This window comes from Phyllobates terribilis, unplaced genomic scaffold (genome assembly GCF_046119375.1).
Source record: "Phyllobates terribilis strain yellow unplaced genomic scaffold, ASM4611937v1 Scaffold_1__5_contigs__length_1240528914, whole genome shotgun sequence".
Lineage (NCBI taxonomy): Eukaryota > Metazoa > Chordata > Amphibia > Anura > Dendrobatidae > Phyllobates > Phyllobates terribilis.
Window position 1 is genome coordinate 895,478,879 of NW_027362761.1, and position 21,583 is coordinate 895,500,461.

The following is a 21,583-nucleotide window of genomic DNA, read 5'->3' on the forward strand; positions in this document are numbered from 1 at the left end:
TAATCAGCTCAACAAAGGGGATGCCACACCCTTAAATTGCACAGAATGCAAACAAGACAAAAAACCAAGCAATGTGAACTGAGGTCTAAGATGGTAGACATAAATTGGGACGGTACCTATACTGCCTATATTAAAAACCTTACTGTATATCAAAGAGGTGCCGCTAAGTATGAGGTACAAGGAGAGAGGTCAGAGAAAGGTATACAGAACGGGATCCTGATAAGTGCTCTGGAGATACCTGAGGGTGGACTGAGCCCCTCACTGAGTACGCTCAGCACGACGTGGGAAGTTATGATCTGCAATATAACTTGGAAACTGATAACTGTGAGTAAAGACCCTGGGACTGCATCACCTTGTCTCCGTGTTTCTTACCACGCCAGCACTCACTGCACTGGGACGCCCCGCACAACCACCATCATTCACCTGCGCTGCTCTGAAGCTAGACTCTATCTGTGGGGAGTTATACTACACTTGCTGCACATACCACCAGCTTCAGTGGACTGCTCCGCAGCGGCGGTGCTCCATAACCACAATCCACAGGTGGCGTAGTCAGACTATATAACCTATACACATAGACTGCCACTGGTTTGACCGCCCTGGGTCACGGACCGGGTCGCCGCCACAGAGACTACAACCCCCAGCATCTACAAGGCCCGGCTCCGGGTTCCCCCACGGCCCAGGGGGAGAGTCATATACATACTGTATAAATAGCTTGGGGTGCAAAATCCTGCTGACAATATTCCCTTTAAGCCAGTCAACAAGCGAGTGTATAGCTATGATTGATTGTGAGCCTCATTGCCTTGCATAGGATGAAACAGGAATGTATAAGGTGATAACTATTTGTAGACTATGTGTTCTAGTTTTTGAAGCACTGTAGATGCAGTTGACATCAATGCCTGTCATTTCTTGGCAAGAAATCTTGGAAATTGTAGTTTAACTATATTTACACCAGTTCTTCCAGTTGTTAGCTATAATTTCCAGGATGACTTGCCAATTAAAAAAGATGAATTTCTACTGGGAATAAAACTATTGCAACAGTGTTTTTATAGTACCCTGGGATTCAGGAATCTTCACTGTCTAAAAGTCACAGCCTTATACTGAATTTGTATTAAATGGGGTTAGCAATATGATGTAGTGTGGCGCCCCTGAGGGTTCGGCCGCCACAGGAATGCTGCACTTCTTTAATGGAGTGTGGTGTTCCTCCTCTGAGGTAAGTCCGGTGCGATGGTAGTTACCTAGTTTTTACATCCAACACCACATTTCCACCAGAGGGAGCTAGTATGCACTAGGTGCTGCTCCCCTGGTTACAGGGAGACTGCGGAACACAAAGTGATAGGAACCAGTTAGTGGGTGTGGGTGGAGGAACAGTTAGTCAGTTACACTTCTAATTTGATATTTAATAGAATGCCATCTTAGATCTTGGTCCTTCGGTGAAGGGTCTCTTGCTGGTCCTTCTGGTCCTGTGTGGACCTGTCCAGCCCTTCAGACCTGTGTGGCCTCTGACAGTGTGTCTGTCAAGTGGTCGTACTGTGCTGTCAAAATACTGTGTGCAAAGTGACTTCCCTCCGGGAGCGCAGATCCTGTGTGGGCCTGCACCGGCATGGGACACAGCCCTCGTACCCCGATCCATGGGACGAGAGGGAGGTTGCAGACAAGGAATGTCTCAACCCGGCCAAGGACCAGGATCAAGAAGGCCCTGGAGCTTTAGAGTGTGGCTCCCTAGCAAATGGGTCCCGGGGAGGATGCAGACGGAGCGGAGTACGCCACCTGTCCTCTTCTACCTGATCTATTCAGAGGGATTCCGGCTGCAAGAGGGGTACCGGCCCCCGACACCCGACCTCGTACTCTATGTCCAGGACGGGAAAGCCCGGTTAGACCCTGAGGATCCCGCCGGGCTTGGGATGGAGAGGAATTGCCACCCGAGCCATACACCTGAGAGGAGCTCAGAGGGAGACCCGGCCTATCTACACATGCACAGACGGGAAGGGGTAAAGTCTGTAGTGCAGGAACACTCTGGTGTAGGGATGCTGCCTCACACTGGACTTCCTCGGAGGTAGTCGGACCCCCGTCCCTGGTGGCCGCAAGACTCCGCGAGGAGCAGGGAGAAGCCTTGCGCTGCTTATGAGAACTGTGAGTAAAGCCTTGGAAATTCATCCCTATGGCCTCCGGACTGTTCATTACACGCCATACCACACGGTGCCCGCACTCCCACACTACTACCCCCCTTTATCCTGCCTTGCCTGCCCTGAGGCCGCGCTCCGCCTGTGGGGAGCAGCGAGAACTTTAGCCGCCATGACATCGGGCCTCAGCGGACAGTAGCGGCGCTGGTGGCGCATCACCAGACGCAACAGGTGGCGTAGTCGACAATTACCACTCAACCCAGAAAGCCCTAACACCATTTTTAATGTGACGGCCCTGGGCACGGAACGGGTCAAGGCCACGACTGCATCCCCCCTTCTCAACATCTGACCCGGCTCCGAGTACCCCATCTTCCCAGGGCAGGGCTTGCGAGCGTCACAGTAAACTGAAGGGAAATGTATTTTACATCGTACTGTATAGTAAAAAAACAGAAGTGGCATGCTAGTATCCATGATGTCGCTTGGTATTTCTGCAGCACATGCCTCTGTACACTTGCTTGCAGTATGGGGTATATAGTACACTTTTTCTAATATTCTAGTTTGATGATTATGGAATAAGACAAATGGTGCATAAATTATAGGGTGGTATGTTATTCTGTTTAATTTAGGGACTACAAAGGCTTTAAAATGATGGGTGCAGTAGAGTTGACCTCCAACCACTGTGCCGATCTGTAGTTTGATGGATGAATTCCACAATTCATTTTTGATAGGCAGAGTTACCTTTTGCGTACCTGCTTTCTTGCCCATGTTTCTGTTGTAGATTCAAGAAACATAAGCCATATTGCTAGCAAATATAACCAAATACAACATCCTGAGAGCAAAGATATGAGCTGAGAACTTTGTTCATAATGATATTTGTATTCTTTGAGGCAACATGGAACCCATTTATAAAACCTAGAACACCAAGAAATTCAATAGTCAGATTACTTCCTTTAGATTTTACTCACAAACTGTATTTGGCAAAGTCAAATTATATTTACGGATACAAATTGGCAATACATTGATGCCACCAAGTTGTGCATTGACTTTTTAAAATTATTTTTGAAGTCTGATTGATTTCATTAATAATTATGGTCTTATAATCTTATAATAATAATTATGATTATTTTTATTCTTCTTTATATAGAACCAACATATTCTACAGCTGTTTGCAGACATTGTTATCACTCACTGTCCGCTCTAAGCTCACAATCTAAATTCCCTATCACTATGTGTCTTTGTGCTTGGGCTGAGGGCATACTAGCAAGCTGTACCGGTTGTCATCTAAAAATACCTGTGAATCCAGAGTTTTCACGAGATATTCATTTTAAAAACTATTTACTAAGCTAACTAAAATGTGATCACATTTGTCCCTTTACAAAATAAAGAGATCCAATGATTACTTTGTATCAGATGTTAAATTCTCAGTCTGTGCTTTCAGCAGAATGAGAGTAACCCTTCATGTCGACCTGCAGTCTATCAATGTTCTGCTGTTAGCAACATTAATGAAAACTGTTCTCATATGTCAGCAGCACAACTGAAACTTCAGGTGCCCATAGACATTAGAATTTAGCTGATGAAAATGAATTATATCAACAGAAATTATCGTTTGTCGGATAAGACTCAAGAAATAAATATTGTTTTACCTGGCAGATCACAAAATGTCTTTGTCTGAAGTGACGTTGCCCTTTTTCGGATAAAAAAAGTTATTTATTCATCAACTGGTGTCATTGAACAAGTATGATCAAGTTGAACTGTTGTTAAAGCCAATAAGGACTAAAATATATGAGGCTGCATCAACGTAACCATTGTTCACCAGATAATCATTCACCCAATGGAGGTTAAGCCATCAAACTACGAGTACTTTTATCTAATGCGTATGGATATCGATATAAGGTTATTATACTGCTCGCACAGAAAAAATTCTGCTAATTCATTATATGAACTTCCGATGTAGAATATACAGTATTGAACACTTCATTAATTTTCTAAAAAATATATTTTTAAAGGTGCTTTATTTTTAAAGGTGCTTTTGACATGAAATTCTCATCAGATGTGGGTAACAATTCATCCAATCTACACAAGGCAATGAAATTAAATCATAGATGTCCATAAATTAAAGAAGTTGACTACTACTTGGACAACCCTTCTCATACCCCACGCTTGGTCATACTCACCTCCCGTGCCGGCGACATTCCATTGGTGTTGGCATTCGCGGTGCCGGGGCTCTTGTGCAGTTGTTATGACATGTGAGCCCGGAGCCCAATCAGCGCTGGCGTCACTTTCCCAGCTTTCATACGAATTGAACATGAAGAGGAAGTCAGAGAGCAGCCGCAGCCCTGACTTCCTCTTCATGTTCAATTCATTCCTATTAGTGGACAACCCTTTTAAGTTATGTGTAATAATGAGAAATGACACAGGGAAAAGGTATTGAACACACTTAATAAAATGTATTGAATAGTTCATACAAAAGTCTTTGTTGATGGTGATAGCAGCTTTAAGATGCCCCCTGTATGGAAAAACTAGTCACATGTATTGCTCAGGTGTGATATTGGCCCATTATTCCATACAAACACTCTTGAAATCCAAAATGTTCCGTGGGCTCCTTCTATGAAATCTTAGCTTTAGTTCCATCCATAAATTTTCTATTGGATTCATGTCAGGTGATTGACTGGGCCATTCTAGCAGCTTTATTTTCTTTCTCTAAAACCAATTGAGAGTTTCCTGGGCTGTGTGTTTGAGATCTTTGTCTTGCTGAAATGCCCACCCTTGTTTCATCTTCATCATCGTGGTAGATGGTAGCAGATTTTAGTCAAGAATGTCTTGGTACATTTGTCCATTCATCCTTCCTTGAATTATATGAAGTTTATCAGTACCGTATGCTGAAAAACATCCTCATACCATGATGTTCCCACCTTTAAACTTCACTGTTGGTCTGGTGTTTTTGGGGGATTATACAGTGCCTTTTTGACTCCAAACATGGTCTCTGTTATGGCATGGAAAAAGATCAATTTTGGTCTCATCTGTGAGGACTATATTGTCCCAGTATTTCACAGGCTTGTCTAAATGTTGTTGCGCAAATTTTAAGCATGCTTGAACATGTTTTGTTCAGCAATGGAGTCTTGCTTGGTGAGCGTGCATACAGACCATTGAGGTTGAGTGATTTACTTCTTTTCTTTGAAACAATTGTACCTGCTGATTCCAGGTATTTCTGTAGCTCTCCACAGTTAGTCTGTGGCTCTTGGACAACTCTTCTGATTACTCTTTTCACTCCTCTGTCTGAAATCTTGCGGGAAGCACCTTATCCTGGCCGGTTTATGGTGAAATGATGTTCTTTCCACTTCCAGATTATGGCCCAACAGTGCTCACTGGAACCTTCAGTAGTTTAGAAATTCTTCTGTAACCAATGTCATCAGTATGTTTTGCAACAATAAGGTTTAGAATGTCTTGAGACTTAAGGTTGAGAAGGTTTTGAGACAGTTCACTGGTTTTACCCTTCATGAAATGTTTCTTGTGTGGCACCTTAGTAATAAGACACCTTTTCACAGGCCATCAGTTGAACCAGTTGATATTATATTTCACTAAGTGGCAAGATTTGCTTTCTAAATTACTGATAGATTTCAGCTGGTGTCATGACTTTCCATGGCTTTTTGCACCTCTCTTTCTTCATGTGTTCACTTGTGTCATTTCTCATTATTACACATAACTTCATTTATGGACAGTTATGGTTTGATTTCTTTGCCTCTGTGGATTGAATGGTTGTTACCGACATCTGATGAGAATTTCATGTCAAGAGCACATTTAGAAATATATTTACTTAGAAAATTGGTGACATGTTCAATACTTATTTCACTTGCTGTATAAGATGTCTCCAAATGAGGGTTTCATTGTAGATGATTAGATTTCCTGCATGAAGTTTAAAACTCTTCTATGTCTTTTTTATGCCATTTATGACATAAAAATACCATTTTATATATCAGTACAGGTAAGAGGCACTTTTGCAGAAAGAGAATATCCTCAAATCCTCTTCCGAAGAAAGGTGGATGCTCTATATTGCAGAATGTACTGTCCCTTTCATTCTGGAGTTAAGATATAACATCCCTTGACTTGACTGTATATAGTTGAATGGTGGATTTCCATTTTAAAGATAAACACGGAACTGAAATAAAGTGCTGCAAATTTCACTGTCCACAAGGAGAAACATTACCCCTTAGACCTCTGTCCGGAGCCTCTCACCTAGCCAAATCAGTTCTCATACTTTGCATTGACGAGGGCCAACAGCCCGAAACACCGTGTCTGCAAATTGAGGTTCTGATTTGGCTTTTATCCTAAGTCATATTGCGCGACTCGTTAAAGGGTCGATTGTAACTTGTAGGATTGCTGCTTCCAAAAGGTGGCGCTGTAGAGTTCAAGTCATATTTTTCTCTGAAGAGGCAGTTTGCATACTAAAAGGCTTCGACATTTCTCTTAAAACAATCTTTGCTTGGCTCAGCCAAGTGTACATGTGTTTTCAATGGGGAAAGAGGAATTAACCACTGCCAGACTCCTCTGCATGTGTTTTATGTCCCGTGAGAACAAAAAAGCTATAACAATAGTGAAGGATTGTTTACTTATCATTGGAATCTGAAGTTCTGTCATTTTAACTAAGAAGATGGCACTAAGCTTCAGTCAGACGTTTTTGACCAGATCAGGTCTGCATTATGATATTATTCAGGCTGTTGGGATGTTAGCCATTAAAGTGGCAAACAAAGCAATAAATCTGCAATAATGAGACTATTTAAACACTGTTTCACTGCTGCACATGTATTCAGGAGAATACATAAAAGTAAAGGCGCCCCGTGCTTTTACTGACATACACGTTTCCACTGTGAAACAGGATAACATGGCTCTTGGGCTCCAATTCAAATGCTGTAATAGGGTTCTCCATTTGTCACTTACCATTCATAAAAATCTTCACTAGTGCTTTTTTCTTTTAGAAGCCCTGCCAATGCGTGTACTTTATTGTGAATAGGTAATTGAATGCTGTTATAACTCTTTAATTGGGAACTACCAAGAAACAACTTATCATTGGTGGAATACAATTCCATTGTTAGGAATCAATCATTTTAAGACTACAGATGACACCTATTATTGATGATTAATTAATAATAATCATGATGACATCTATAGACACCAATTTTATATATTAGCATGACAGTCCATTTACACTACAAGTTCTACTATTTTTCAGCCTCCATAAACAATCTCAGTAGGTTTATTCTACAGGAGATGTCAAAGGTCTTTATTTCCAAAATCTGCAATGCTAACGTGTTTTCAAACCGACTCAGCATATATATCGGAATGCCACTATCATGTCCCCAGAAAATAGAAACATGGCTTTTTATTTTTACAATAACACGTGACTTAAAAGCAACATATGCGATGAGATACATAACATTTCCACTGTTAACATCTGTGTGTACTGGAGAAACTCTTTGACCTCACTGACCTTTTCGCAAAATAGGGAGTTGTACAGATGAGCGCTGTGTAAAGGTCGGTGTGTTAGAGCTCTCATGAGTTCTGGTGATTTTAGCTTTTACAGCACATCGGGTACTTATAGAAGTATGTGATCACACTCTTGGTACTGGTAATCTAGCTTTACAACTCAGTGTCAGAGATAAGATTAGTGACAAAAATTTAGAGATAGCAAGTGAAGTTGGTAAAGTTTTCCAAGCAATACAAGATCAAAGGTAAACTGGTCACACGCACAGATTCAGCCAGTAAATCATTCTTAGAGTAGAGATAAGGGGCTTTGGTAATGTACAGTGGTTATCCAATGAATCACTCAGGATGTTAAAATAATTCTATGGAGGCTTATGAAATATCTATTTTCCAGTATAAGTTTCCAGTTTAAATGAATGTAAGAGACAGCAGAATAACACTTTGTGTCCCTTACTAAAATACATATAATTTGAGAACAGTATGGAAATATTATAGATCAAGATATATGTTGTATTCAGCAATAAAATACATGATTATTATCTTATGGTGGAACACTTGCTACTCTTCAATTCCCCCAAACCAAAATAGGCAGGGGTTTTCGATGGAAAGAAGGTCACTTTTTAAACCATTCCTCTTAAGGGGTTTTTCGCAAAATAATTATGTCAACTCATAATAATCTTCATCCAATCTCACTCTATTGTGCCATATTACCCTCCCCCCCAATGATGCCTACCCATTCTATTTACCCTCCATTGCCATTGGCACCGTCCTCCAGTAGTTTCAATAGCAATGGATGAGCATGCACAGGGGTCATCTTGTATCCATAAGCTCCCTCTCTCAAAGGCACATGCTCCAAATCTTTAACTAGCCAGATGCCCTTACCAGCACTTTCTCTGCCTTCAGTAAACCATGTATGCGCTGTGCAGTGTTGAGTATTTGGAGCAGCCAGCCAACGCAGTTCAACTATTTATAGACTATAGAGCTAGCTGCCAGCACAGCTTAATTATGCTGTGTCAGCACTTGGCTCAGCTTAGCAGTGCAGCAGTCACTCTGGGCTCAGAGCACTGCATTTTATTGTTTTAAAGTGCTTCTTTATATTATGACAAATACATTCAATACACAATGCAGTCTTTCTATAATAAATATGTATGTTATGTCACTAGAGAACCTATTGATAGAGTTCAGCAGAAAGAATTGAAGAGGAGGGGCATCTCAGAAGTACACAAGAGAAAGGAGGGAGGGGCACTGCAGGACTGAGGAGAAGTAGGGTGCTGCTGAGAAATGTGGGTTTAGCAGATAAGAAAAAGACTGTCCATTCAGTTCTATGAGACCAGAGGACAGAGAGGATGAAAAAATAAACAAATGTTGAAGCAATGAATCTAATGTTGTATATTAATAATAGATCATGATAATAGTTATCATAATACTGTTCTTTGCAAAAAAATAATGTGATTGTTGGAATAACCCTTTAAATTTATGCAAGGATAAGCCATGGCATAGGGGAACTACTCAACCCACCGTCTTTCTCACTAGACATGTTTCTTAAAGACTGATGTCCAATGAATCATCTAACATTTATAGTCACCCTTATAGGGAATCTGTCATCGGGATTTAACCCTAGAAGCTGTTAGGAGCGCTTTATCAGCCACTTAATACTCTTTTTAATGATGCCTATATTGGCCCTAAAATGTAAGTATTTGAATGCTAAGTTTTATTGTCCCTGCTCTCCCTGCCTGCGGTCACAGCAGAGAAGAGTGCACTGTGCAGGGAGGAGAAGAGGGATGGCTTTTCCTCCCTCCTCTCCCCCCACATGCTAAAATGTTACACTACTGTGGACATGCTCCCACTGCGCAATGGTATTGATTGACAACGGTCCCAGACTTATCCAGTGACCACAGGCAGGGAGACCAGGTACATTTAAAGTTTAAAGTGTTTTAAAACTAAAGTTTGTTACATTTAAAGTAATGTTTAAAGTTAGTTTTAAAACATTTTTATTTAGCATTTCTTGGGGTAAATCCTGATGACATGTCCCTTTTAAAGAGGACTTGTCCTCACTCTTAACCTGTCACTACTTTCTGTTAACAATTCTGGAGAATCTTTTTTTGAACTTTGCATTGTGCAATCCTTCTGTTATTCCTCATGGAAATGCTTGAATAAATTGACATTACCATTTCCATATTAAATAGGCAATATTTGTTGTGTGATTGATCATCTAATGTGTACGTGGGTCTTCCGGCTTTCTCCTGACAAATTATGTCAGAAACGGGTTGGGAGTTGGTGGTAGAGATAGAGGGAGGAGAAAAGCATAAGCAGTTTAGTCTGGACATGTGATCCCACAAAAGCTGTCTGGTATCTCTCATTGTATATGCAAATTGTCTCTTCAGAGAGGAAGAGGACTAGAACTCTAGTGCCACCTATTGGAAGTAGTAATCCTAAAAGTCAATGTCAACCCTTTAACGAGTCTTGCAATATGACTTAGGATAAAAGCAAAACCAGAATCTCAATTTGCAGACACTGTGTTTCGGGGTACTGTGCCTCATCAGTGCAAAGTGTGAGAGCTGATTTGGCTGGGTGAGAGACATCTGACCAGAATCCAAGGGGTAATGTTTCTCCTTGCGGAGAGTAACATGCCAAGCCTGACATGTCAAAGTGAGGAGACTTTTAAATCTCTCATTGGAAACAGATGAACGCTCAGCTGACAACTATCACATGTGTATAGCCAGCTTAACAATCTCAGAACTAAATCCAGCTCACCACCTGCAGTTCCACACTTCTGGAGAACGGATAGCACCTGGGCAGGGCGCAACATCTAATAGAGAAAGCAGAAAAATCCAGCTCACAGATAAAGTCCAAAAAAGTGCATTTTATTTTCCAAGGTACATGAAGCAAAGATTAAAATTGTGTGTTCACAAAAAGAGAATGCAAGCATCTTTTGACGCGTTTCGAGCGGCAAGAGCTCTTTATCTTTGTAGCTGGATTTTTCTGCTTTCCAGTTTAACAATACCAAGACGGATTGTACAGTGTTAGTGTGTAGGATCAATGCATAAGGGATTACGCATGGATAATGATTTTTAACATGTGGATGTCAGTTCATTTCTATATTATTTCTATATTTCTAAGAGGAATAATAAGGAATTTTTCCAAGGGGCGGAGGGCCGAACCACTACGCTGAAATTAATTCTGTTCAATATTAGTATTAATATATTTTTATTATGCTATAGTAATATACATATTATTACTTATTATTCAGCTGATCATAAAGTTTTAATTCATACTGCTAATGTTATTCAGCCCTTGTACCATGATCAACAAATTAAGCTCCCCAAATACAGTATGCTGTCCACACAGTCCCCTCACACATTATGACACCTTAACCGTCCCCAACACAGTATAATGGTCCCACAGATTCCCACACACTGTAAGTTGTCATCACACACAATATGATGCCTAACAGCCTCCCAACAGAGTATGATGGCCACCTCAGCCGTCAAAAATAGCCCTCACAGCTCTCTATATACAGTATGGTGGTCCTCACTGTCCCCCACACAGTATGATCTCTCACAGCCCCCAAACACAGAATGCCCCTCACAATATCATCCCCCACACAGTATGATCACTCCCAAAACAGTATGACAGCACCCATATCTCCCCTCAACACAGAATGATTCCCCACAGCCCCAACACAATATGATCCTTCACAGACCTCCAACACAGTATGATCACTCCCACAACCCCCCAAACAGTATGAAGGCCCGACACCACTTCCCCAACACAGTATGCTCCCCCACAGCCCCAATACAATATGATCCTTCACAGACCTCTAACACAGTATAATCACTCCCACAACCCCCCCAAACAGTATGAAGACCCCACACAATTTCCCCAACACAGTATGCTCCCCCACAGCCCCAACACAATATGATCCTTCAGAGACCTCCAGCACAGTACAATCACTCCCACAACCCCCCAAACTGTATGAAACGCCCCACACAACTACCCCAACACAGTATGCTCCTCCACAGTTGCCCAACACAGTATGGTGGACTTACATATTTTCTCCACAAGTGAATGACAATAATAAAAAAAAGACTACTCACTTCACTCTCGTTTTCTCAGCACACTGCTCCTGTCTTTGCTCTGTGGAAATTGAGGCTCCACAGCAGCCACGATTTAGTCACGTCATTGCACCTGCTCCACTGAGATACTCAGTTATAGAGACTGAATGGCGGAAAAGGGTGCCATACTTTATCATTATATTCACCGGTATAGGCTGCAGTTATCAGTTAAACCAGAATGTCGGACGGGGGAAGGGAAAGCGGTTGCAGCATGCAGCCCATGGCCACTGTTTCCAGTGCTTTTTGCTAAACTGGTCCATGGACCGGATAGAACAGCCTAAGGCCCAGATGTGGCCCACGGTTTGCCCAGGTCTGATATAGCCAAACTACTTATGTCTTGATGATTGGATCTTGATTAGATGAAATCTGCTGAATAAACTGAAATTTTTTATACATAATCGATTCACGTAGCCTGAGCCCACTCATTTCACTGATGTCTACAGTTCTAGCGGTGGGCAACTGGGCCAAGTATTGATATTTTTCCAGTCTAATGTTTTACTATTACAGAATCAGGATTATGACAAACATTTGGTAGATATATTTAATACACAAAATTAAAATGTCATAACTACAAAAATTGCATGAAAAATCTTGTAGACAAAGGAGAGTGGCAGTCTGATGTTTGCAATATCTAAGGGAAGACGACTAGCTTGATATATTGTGTTTTCAAGAATAACATTTGAAGAGGGGAAAGCAGGTCTTGTCATTGTCAGCACAAATAAACTCAACATAGTTGAGATTCCTTAATAATTAATTCTGTGAGGGGGTGAGTAAATTTACATGTAAATTATCAGCGCACAATGGGCAGGCCACACAATTTTGCTCTTTATGTGCTGTTTGTTTCTCTGTTTTATACAGCTGTAACATCGTGATATTATTACACAATATATAAGATCTACAAATATCACCTTATATAACCCTATACTACTTATAAACATCTGAGATGAAATGTAATCAACTCATATGTTCAAAATAAAACCCATTGAATATTATCATTTCCTTCTCAAGGAGCATCGCAGCTACAGATCATGAACCCACAGATGCACGCAAGTCATTCCCATGTTTTGATGAACCCAATAAAAAAGCAACGTACACCATTTCCATTACTCACAGAGATGACTATAATGCTCTCTCCAATATGCCTGTGGAGGTAACTATGTCATTTTTTGTCTGCTGCCTGTTATCTATCATATTAATATTTTTGCCATTCTATTATTGTTTTGAGCAAAAAAATCATTCTCCAGCAAATTTAGTCCAGTTATTTTACCATCCAAGACTTTGGGAAAGCATTGACTGCTTGTATGATGAGTGTCCTTGAACGACTGCTGTGTGTGTGTATGCTAAATATTTCTACTAAAGAAGGAGAAGAGCAAGTAAATGATATTTGCTATGATGTAAAAGATTTCTGTTGGGTAAATCATTTCCGTTGTGTGATACATTTTCTCATGCATGCATCCTAACTGATAAGCTTCCTAATGGAAACGCAGGTGATTGGATTTCTTGTTAAATAATGGGGAAATGTCGAAAGTAAAGGGGGAGTCTCACAACAGCTCTCAACACCCCAACAGGCAGCCAGACACTTAAAGCATAATGCTCACTGCAGAGAAAATATGGTTATTACATATTGATCGCAAAAATGGTTGTTGATTGAATCCAAAGACTACTCAAGTTCTCCAGAGCAGGAGCTGCTCTTATAGAGCGTTTCTTTATTGTGGATTGAAGAGGAGGCTTCGGCGTGCCATCATCCCTTTAATGACATCCACATGGAAAACCCTGTAAGTCACCCATAATGTTCACAGCAGTAAGGGCTCATGCACACGTCAGTGATTTTCTCATGAGAAATCGGTCTGATTTTCATCATTGTCATCAGAGTTTCATCAGTTTGGTCAGAGTTTGGTCAGATTGTCAGCAGAATTTCATCAAGGTCATCAGATTTTCATCAGAGTTTGTTCGGAGTTTCATCACTTTTTCTCTGAAGAGAAAAGAAAATGTTTCTCCACCTTCTCCTGTCAGTCTGTGAAAAAAAGACAGCACACAGATTAAATTTTTTCATGGACCCTTAAGGCCCCGTCACACTTAGCGACGCTGCAACGATCCCGACTACGATACGACCTGTCAGGGATCGTTGCTGCGTCGCTATGTGGTCGCTGGTGAGCTGTCAAACATCTTTCCACGATGTCCTGCTCCTGGTTACGAGCCTGCTGAAGCAGGAGCAGGCTGGTAACTATGGTAAACATCGGGTTACTAGGGGCACACGCACTCCTAGTAACCCGTTGTTTATCATGGTTACCACTCTGCTACAGTGAGCGGGAGGTTACCGCTCACTTTAGCAGGCTCGTAACCATGATAAACAACGGGTTACTAGGTGCGCGTGTGCCCCTAGTAACTCGATGTTTACCATAGTTACCAGCCTGATCGCTGCTCCCGCTGGTCACACACAGCGATGTGTGCTGACCAGCGGGAGAGCAACGACCAAAAAATGGTCCAGGACATTCTGCAGCGATCAGCGACCTCACAGCAGGGTCCTGATCGTTGCAAAGTGTCACACATAGCGACATCGCTGGTGAGGTTGCTGTTGCGTCACCAAAACCGTGACACAGCAGCGATCTCGCTAGCGATCTCGCTATGTGAGACGGGGGCTTTAGACTTTCATTGCTAAGCTTGATCCAACACTTGGACATATCTCTGTGATTTTGCATGTTCCACTCAGAACGCAAAGAAACACGGACATGTCAATAGCCCATAAATTATACGAGTGCTATCTGTGAAAAACACGGATAGCCCTCATACACAAAAAACTGACGTGTGAATGAGCCCTAGAAAGAAGCAGATTTTAACAAAACTATGAAGTCATGTATTATATTATTAGACAGCAGAAAGACGTTATGCAAGGACCTGAATATATGCACTGAAAATATTATCAGCTTGATTAAGATATGCAGATATGCATGTGTGCAACACATTGATTTGAAGTTGTAACAACATCCCTATTTCTATTTCTTTTCAGAGAACTGAAAACCTGGGAAATGGCTGGATCCAAACACATTTCATTAAATCAGTACCTATGAGTACATACTTGGTTGCCTTTGCAGTCCACCAATTTGACTTTGTGGAAAGAATATCAAATCGAGGGATTCCTGTGAGTTTTAGTCTTTGAAAAATTGAAAACACCTTTTCTTTAAGAAACTACAGGTCAATGCTACTTAATGTTAGGCTCTGTTGATATATGGAATGGAGGGGTTGGAGCGTTCGTCACAGAGGTGATATGTGTACTGTGTCGTGCTACTTTTTCCGGAAAAAATGACACACTGTGACAGAACCCAATGGACCCCATTATAATTCAATGGGGTCTGTTTGGCACTCTTGGCATCAATCTTGTGACTAATTCAGCATTTATTTTCGTTCTTCTATGAGGGAACAGAACACCGAAAATTATAACAAATGTTAAACCTACTCTTACCTGATCCAATGGCTGAGGTCGGAGTAAGCTGTAATCCTGGGAGTTTAAACCCCTTAGATGCTGCAGTCTATTATGAGTGCAGCAGCCAAGCAGTTAAACAGTGGGAGGTTTCTTCCTCTGCGTTGCTGTGGATGATGGCACTCAGGACTACCAAACTTGGAAGCCTATTAGACTCTACAAGAGGTAGGGCCTGATAGAAAAACTGTCAGTTTTTAGTGACAAGCAACCAACAGCAACCAACAGAATGGTTTTTAACAGGGAAAAATGCAAAGTACTACATCTGGGCAATAAAAATGAAAAAAGCATATACAGAATGGGAGGAATAGAGCTAAGCAACAGTACATGTGAAAAAGACTTAGGTATACTAATAGATCATAGACTGAACATGAGTCAACAGTGTGATGCAGCAGCAAAAAAGGCAAATACAATTCTGGGATGTATTAACAGAAGCATACAGTCTAGATCACGTGAAGTCATTATCGGTCTTTACTCCTCTTTGATCAGACCTCATCTGGAATACTGTGTACAGTTTTGGGCACCACATTTTAAAAAAGACATAGACAAACTGGAGCAAGTTCAGAGAAGAGCGACCAGAATGGTGACTGGTCTGCAAACCATGTCCTATGAGGAACGGTTGCAGGATTTGGGAATGTTTAGCTTGCAAAAAAGAAGACTGAGAGGAGACTTAATAGCTGTCTACAAATATGTCAAGGGCTGTCACATTGTAGAAGGATCATCTTTATTCTCATTTGCACAAGGAAAGACTAGAAGCAATGGGATGAAACTAAATGGGAGGAGACACAGATTAGATATTAGAAAAAACTTTTTGACAGTTAGGGTGATTAATGAGTGGAACAGGCTGCCACGAGAGGTGGTGAGTTCCCCTTCAATGGACATCTTCAAACAGAGGCTGGACAGACATCTGTCTGAGATGATCTAGTGAATCCTGCTTTGAGCAGGGGGTTGGACCAGATGACCCAGGAGGTCCCTTCCAACTCTACCATTCTATGATTCTATGATTCTATGATAATATAATTTAATAAAGAAAAATTGTAGTATAATATTGAAGAGATCAAATAATTGCATGATCAAGTTCCGTATCGTGAGAAAAAGAGTAAAAAAACAGCAAAGGAGAAATTTTTTTAAAAAATCCTAATTAAAAAAAAATGCTTAAAATAGCTTTCTTTTAAAAGTAGGACTATACATGTTCAGTATTGCCTCCACCGCAACAACCCAAACTATAAAGTTATCATGTTATTTATGACATATGGTGAACACTGTGAAAGAAAAACCCGAAAATCAATTTATAATTGCTGATTTTTGTTTACCCCACTTCCAAAAAAAGAATAGTACAGATAAAAAGCGATCAATGGTACCAATGAAAACTACAAGAAGCAAATAGCTTTAGAATGGAAAAATTAAAATCTTTTCAGTATTGTAACGCTGTAACGCAAAAAAAAATTCACAGAAATAGCAAAACAAGAAAAATACGGTATATAAATTTGGTGTCGATGCAATCATTCTGACCTGCAGAATAAAGTTAACTTGGTATTTATACTGCACAGTGAATACTGAAAATACAATTTAAAAAAAAAAACAAGAAACAATGGTGGAATTGTTGCTTGGTCTACGTCTACCGCCCTACCACCCACCAAAACATTAAAAGATTTATGTTAGCAGATTTTCCATTAAAAACTGCAGACATTACTAATTAGATCAGAGGCTGATCATATACATCTCTGCTCAATTAAAAGGAATCTGTCAGCAAGTCCAACTCCGTCTCCTGCTGTGATAAGCAGCTCAGGATCTATAGCTATGTGCACCTAGAGCCTGGTGTGGGCGGGGTTAGCTTACTCAGCTCTGCTTCATGCCAAATCTAAAAACACTGTTGTGTCACAGTAGCTGCACCCAGTAAACTAAGTGATACATTGTTGGAATCAGGGTCTCTTTGCTTACACCATGCTGCTCTCAGATGAGGTAGCAAAAACCTGCTTGCAGATTCCCTTTAAGTGTTATAGATTGCTGTCCTATGGGTAGAGGATAACTTTTCACCTATGCTCATACACATTTGCAGAATTTTGACAGTTCCAATAGAAATAGGCAGGATAAACTAAGAAAAATATTTTAGGTTGCATCTGTCCCTAGAGGGTCTGATCCTTATACAGCTATTGTCCGAGGTTCCATATACAGATCAAAACCACTAGTGTCAGCTGCAATTCACTAAGGTTTTATGCAACTGTATACATACAATGTGAAGAGTATTAGAACTGTGCAGAGCAACAGAGCACTGATTTAATATAGCGAAAAAAAAAATCTAAATTAATGAAATTGTGATAAACTTTGTAATGTATATAATAAATTATACTCTCTCACAAGCCTCACTCTCACAAAATGAATTTTTGATTTTTTTTTTTTTATCCAGCTCAGGATCTATGTGCAGCCGCTACAGAATGAAACAGCATTGTATGCAGCCGACACAACAAAAACCGTGTTTGATTTTTTTGAAGAATACTTTAATATGAGCTATTCTCTTCCCAAGCTTGGTATGTATGTTCCCCTATTATAATTAGGGTATGCACTAAAGTAGGGTTCCCCAACTCCAGTCCTTAAGGCCGACCAACAGGCCATGTTTTCAGGATTTCCTTAGTATTGCACAGATGATAATTCCGTCACCTGCACAAAAAAATACTTCCATCACCTGTGTAATAGTAAGGAAATCCTGAAAACATGATCTGTTGGTGGGCCTTGATGACTGGAGTTGGGGAAAACTGCACTAAAGTACATATTGTTATAGGATTATTATTATTGCCAAAAATGCAATAAGTAGGCGCTAGGTTTTGTACATTTGGCCTACCACAAGAAATATTGATCGGGAAGGATCCTTAAAGGGGTTATCTGGTCTTGCTATGAAAGTGTGCAGTCACTCCGTGTAACTGCAGACTTTCTGTGTTGCCAGGAAATCCTGACAGCATGCATTATGGACACTGTAAGGATTCAGAAGTCTGCAGTCACATAGAGTCTGGACAACCCTTTTAACTGGGCCAGTGAGTGGACTTGCAATTTTTCTCATTACAAAGTTGCTTTCCTCTGCTAGATAATTAAAATCTAGAAATTGTCTCGAACAAAATGTCCCTAAGTTAAGGGAAAGGTGGAACGTTGTTGGGCAAATAGTTGTTTATAAAAGAATCCCATTCAGGAGCAGAAGCCGACTTAAAAATATTGGAAAATATGGGATGTCTAGAACTATAGAGGTGAGCTTAAACAATCTATCTTATTACATGTATAATAACTTTTTTTCCTCTTCTATCTTGCTGTGGATTGGGTTGGTAGGGACTTGATTGGTTATCTTTCCAGTATTATGATTGTAGTATGTATTATGAAATGACATTGCCATTGCCAAGTATTATGATTTAATGGGTAAAACAATTTTCCAGATTTGATAATCACTTTTTGTCAACTTAAGAGAAATCAGTGAATTGTACCTTTTGGACTGAAAAACTGGTCATTGAGGAGAAATGACTTGCTCATTTCTAATTGTAAAATAATATTGCTAAAAAGCAACTGCTCTAAGTTTTAAAATAGTAAAATAATAATTCCCTATTTGTCAAAAAAGATCACTTTAAAAATGTCCTGTCGTCAAGTGAAAAGTGCCCAGTTTTTTATTTGAGTCCCGCTGCTCCATTGAGTATTTTATTTTTATTTTTAAAAAATCTGTCATACAGTTTTAGAGAGATTGACCTTATTATTTAGTGGAATTGTTATGGTCTTTCCAAAAGAACGTGGCAAACAGGATTCCAAAGGAGCGTTGCTCACAGTATTCATCGGGGGCATGACTTTAGAAAACTCTGCATAATTAGCCTATTAGCCAAACCCCCTTGGTGAAGACTGTAAAAATTAGCACAAAAAATGCCTTTATCTCTGGAATCATATGAAGGATATAACCCTTTTACCCTCAAAGGCTGTGTGCACATTAATGATCAGGCAAATTTTTACAATTCTGACCAGTCACTTTATGAGGTAATAACTCTGAAATGCTTCAACGGATCCCACTGATTCTGAGAATGTTTTTTCGAGACATATAGTACTTCATGATAGTGGTAAAATTTATTTGATATGACTTGCGTTTCTTTGTGAAAAAATGAGAAATTTGGCAAAAATTTTTATGTCACGCAAAATAGTTAATAGATAGCATTTCCCACATGTCTACTTTACATCAGCACAATTTTGGAACCAAAAATTTTTTTTGTAACAAAGTTATAAGGGTTAAAAGTTGACCAGCTATTTCTCATGTTGTTTTCCAACAAAATCATTTTTTAGGAACTACATCACATTTGAAGTCACTCTGAGGGGTCTATATGACAGAAAATACCCAAAAGTGACAGCATTCTAAAAACTACACCCCTAAAAGTGCTCAAAACCACATGCAAGAAGTTTTTTAACCCTTCAGGTGCTTCACAGGAATTTTTGGAATGTGGAAGAAAACAATGAACATTTAACTTTTTTTCACAAAAAATGATATTTTAGACCCAACTTTTTTATTTTCGCAAGAGTAACAGGAAATATGGACTCCAAAATTTGTTATGCAATTTCTCCTGACCACGTCGATACCCCATATGTGGGGGAAAACCACTGTTTGGGTGCACGGCAGGGTTCAGAAGGGAAGGAGCGCCATTTGACTTTTTGAATGTAAAATTTGCTTGAATAATTAGCGGACGTCATGTCACATTTGCCTAAACAGGGGAAACCCCCCAGAAGTGACACCATTTTGGAAACTAGACCCCTCAAGGAACTTCTCTAGATGTGTGGTGAACACTTTGAACCCCCAGGTGCTTCACAGAAGTTTATAATATTGAGCCGTAAAAATAAAATTTTCACATTTTTCCACAAAAATGTTTTTCAGCCCCCAATTTTGCATTTTCATGAGGGTAACAGGAGAAATTGCACCATGCAATTTGTTGTGCAATTTCTCCTGATTAAGCTGACACCCCATATGTGGGGAAAAAAACACTGTTTGGACGCACGGCAGGGCTCAGAAGTGAAGGAGCACTGTGTGACTTTTTGAACGCAAAATTGGCTGGAATCGAGAGCAGATGCCATATCGCATTTTGAGAGCCCTTGATGTGCCTAAACAGTGGAAACCCCCCACAAGTGACCCCATTATGGAAACTACACCCCTCAAGGATTTTATTAAGGGGTATAGTGAACATTTTGAACCTAAAGATACGACACAGAATTTGATAACATTAGGTCATCATATTGAATATATTGTCATTAGTCTTGAGCGCAAGTGCTCGTTATTTGAGTTTGTATCGAGTGCTCGGGTATGCACCAAGTATCACAGGTGTTCGAGTGACATGGTTGTTAAACACCCAAAAAAACATGCGGGGATTGCTCGTGTATGGCAGGCAATCCCCATGTGTTTTTTTGGCTGTATAACAGACGCAAAACATATGGGGCGGAGACTCGAGCATGTCACTCGAGCACCCGCGATACTCTATGCATACCCGTGCACCCGATGCAAACTCAAGTAGCAAGCACTTGCGCTCAACACTAGTTGCCATGTCGTCATCATTTTTTTTTCTTCACTTTTGAAAAAATCCCAACCCCAACACAATCCTAACCCTAACACAAATCTAACCCCAACCCTAATGCAACCCTAACACAATCCTAACCGTAATCCTAATCCTAACACACCCCTAACCCTATCACAACCCTAATCCTAACCCTAATCCTAACCCTAACACAACCCTAACCCTAACACAACCCTAACCCTAACTGTAACCCTAATTCTAACCCTAACACAACCTTAACCCTAACAAAACCCTAGCCACAACACAACCCTAACCCTATCACAACCCTAATCCTAACCCTAATCCTAACCCTAACACAACCCTAACCCTAATACTAACCCTAACACAACCCTAACTCTATCCCGAGGGATCCATTCACTATAATGAGGCTGCAGAGTTACCCTGGACTCTGTCTGGCCTTTGTTTAGCTGTGTAATTTTTTTCCGAGGTTCACAAAACTGTAGCAGATGGCACTTTTATGCATGCCTAATGAAAAGACGAACACCGTGGGATCACAGGCCAGACAGCGTCCACGATGATCTCCATCTGCCTCATTACAGGGAATCTTCCTCCGGGAGTTCTGTCTGAATCACGTATTTCAGAGATTTACACAGAAACCCCGATAAAAGCGCTCGGCACAGAGCGCAGGATAAATGTGCGCCGAGCCTTACTGCAATCTTTGGGAGGAAGAATGAACAAATCAGCAGCAGGTGAAGAAGCCATTAATTAATGATTATACTATTGCCATTTTTATTTAATTATTTAACTATTTATTACACCTGCCTTTTAACCTTGTATCTTATCAAGTTTTTATCTTAAGCATCCATATTAATAAAAAGG

At 40.4% G+C, this 21,583-nt stretch overlaps 1 protein-coding gene and 1 long non-coding RNA gene across 4 annotated transcripts in view; one reads left to right on the top strand and one right to left on the bottom strand.

The window, feature by feature from the left end:
• LOC141154635 (uncharacterized) overlaps window positions 1-8,563 on the bottom strand; it is a 44,782-nt gene extending 36,219 nt beyond the window's left edge. Inside the window, exon 1 of one of the 2 annotated variants that reach the window (XR_012247456.1) lies at window positions 8,481-8,563. This is a non-coding gene — a long non-coding RNA (uncharacterized lncRNA). The remainder of the gene's footprint in view (window positions 1-8,480) is intronic. The other variant, XR_012247457.1, reaches the window with a different exon arrangement.
• ENPEP (glutamyl aminopeptidase) overlaps window positions 1-21,583 on the top strand; it is a 114,637-nt gene that overhangs the window by 6,342 nt on the left and 86,712 nt on the right. For both annotated transcript variants that reach the window (XR_012247455.1, XM_073640848.1), the window contains exons 2-4: window positions 12,722-12,863; window positions 14,721-14,852; window positions 17,596-17,716. Coding sequence is in view for 1 of the 2 variants with exons in the window: in XM_073640848.1 (XP_073496949.1) it covers window positions 12,722-12,863; window positions 14,721-14,852; window positions 17,596-17,716 (395 nt within the window). In the remaining variant the exon portion in view is untranslated. The remainder of the gene's footprint in view (window positions 1-12,721; window positions 12,864-14,720; window positions 14,853-17,595; window positions 17,717-21,583) is intronic.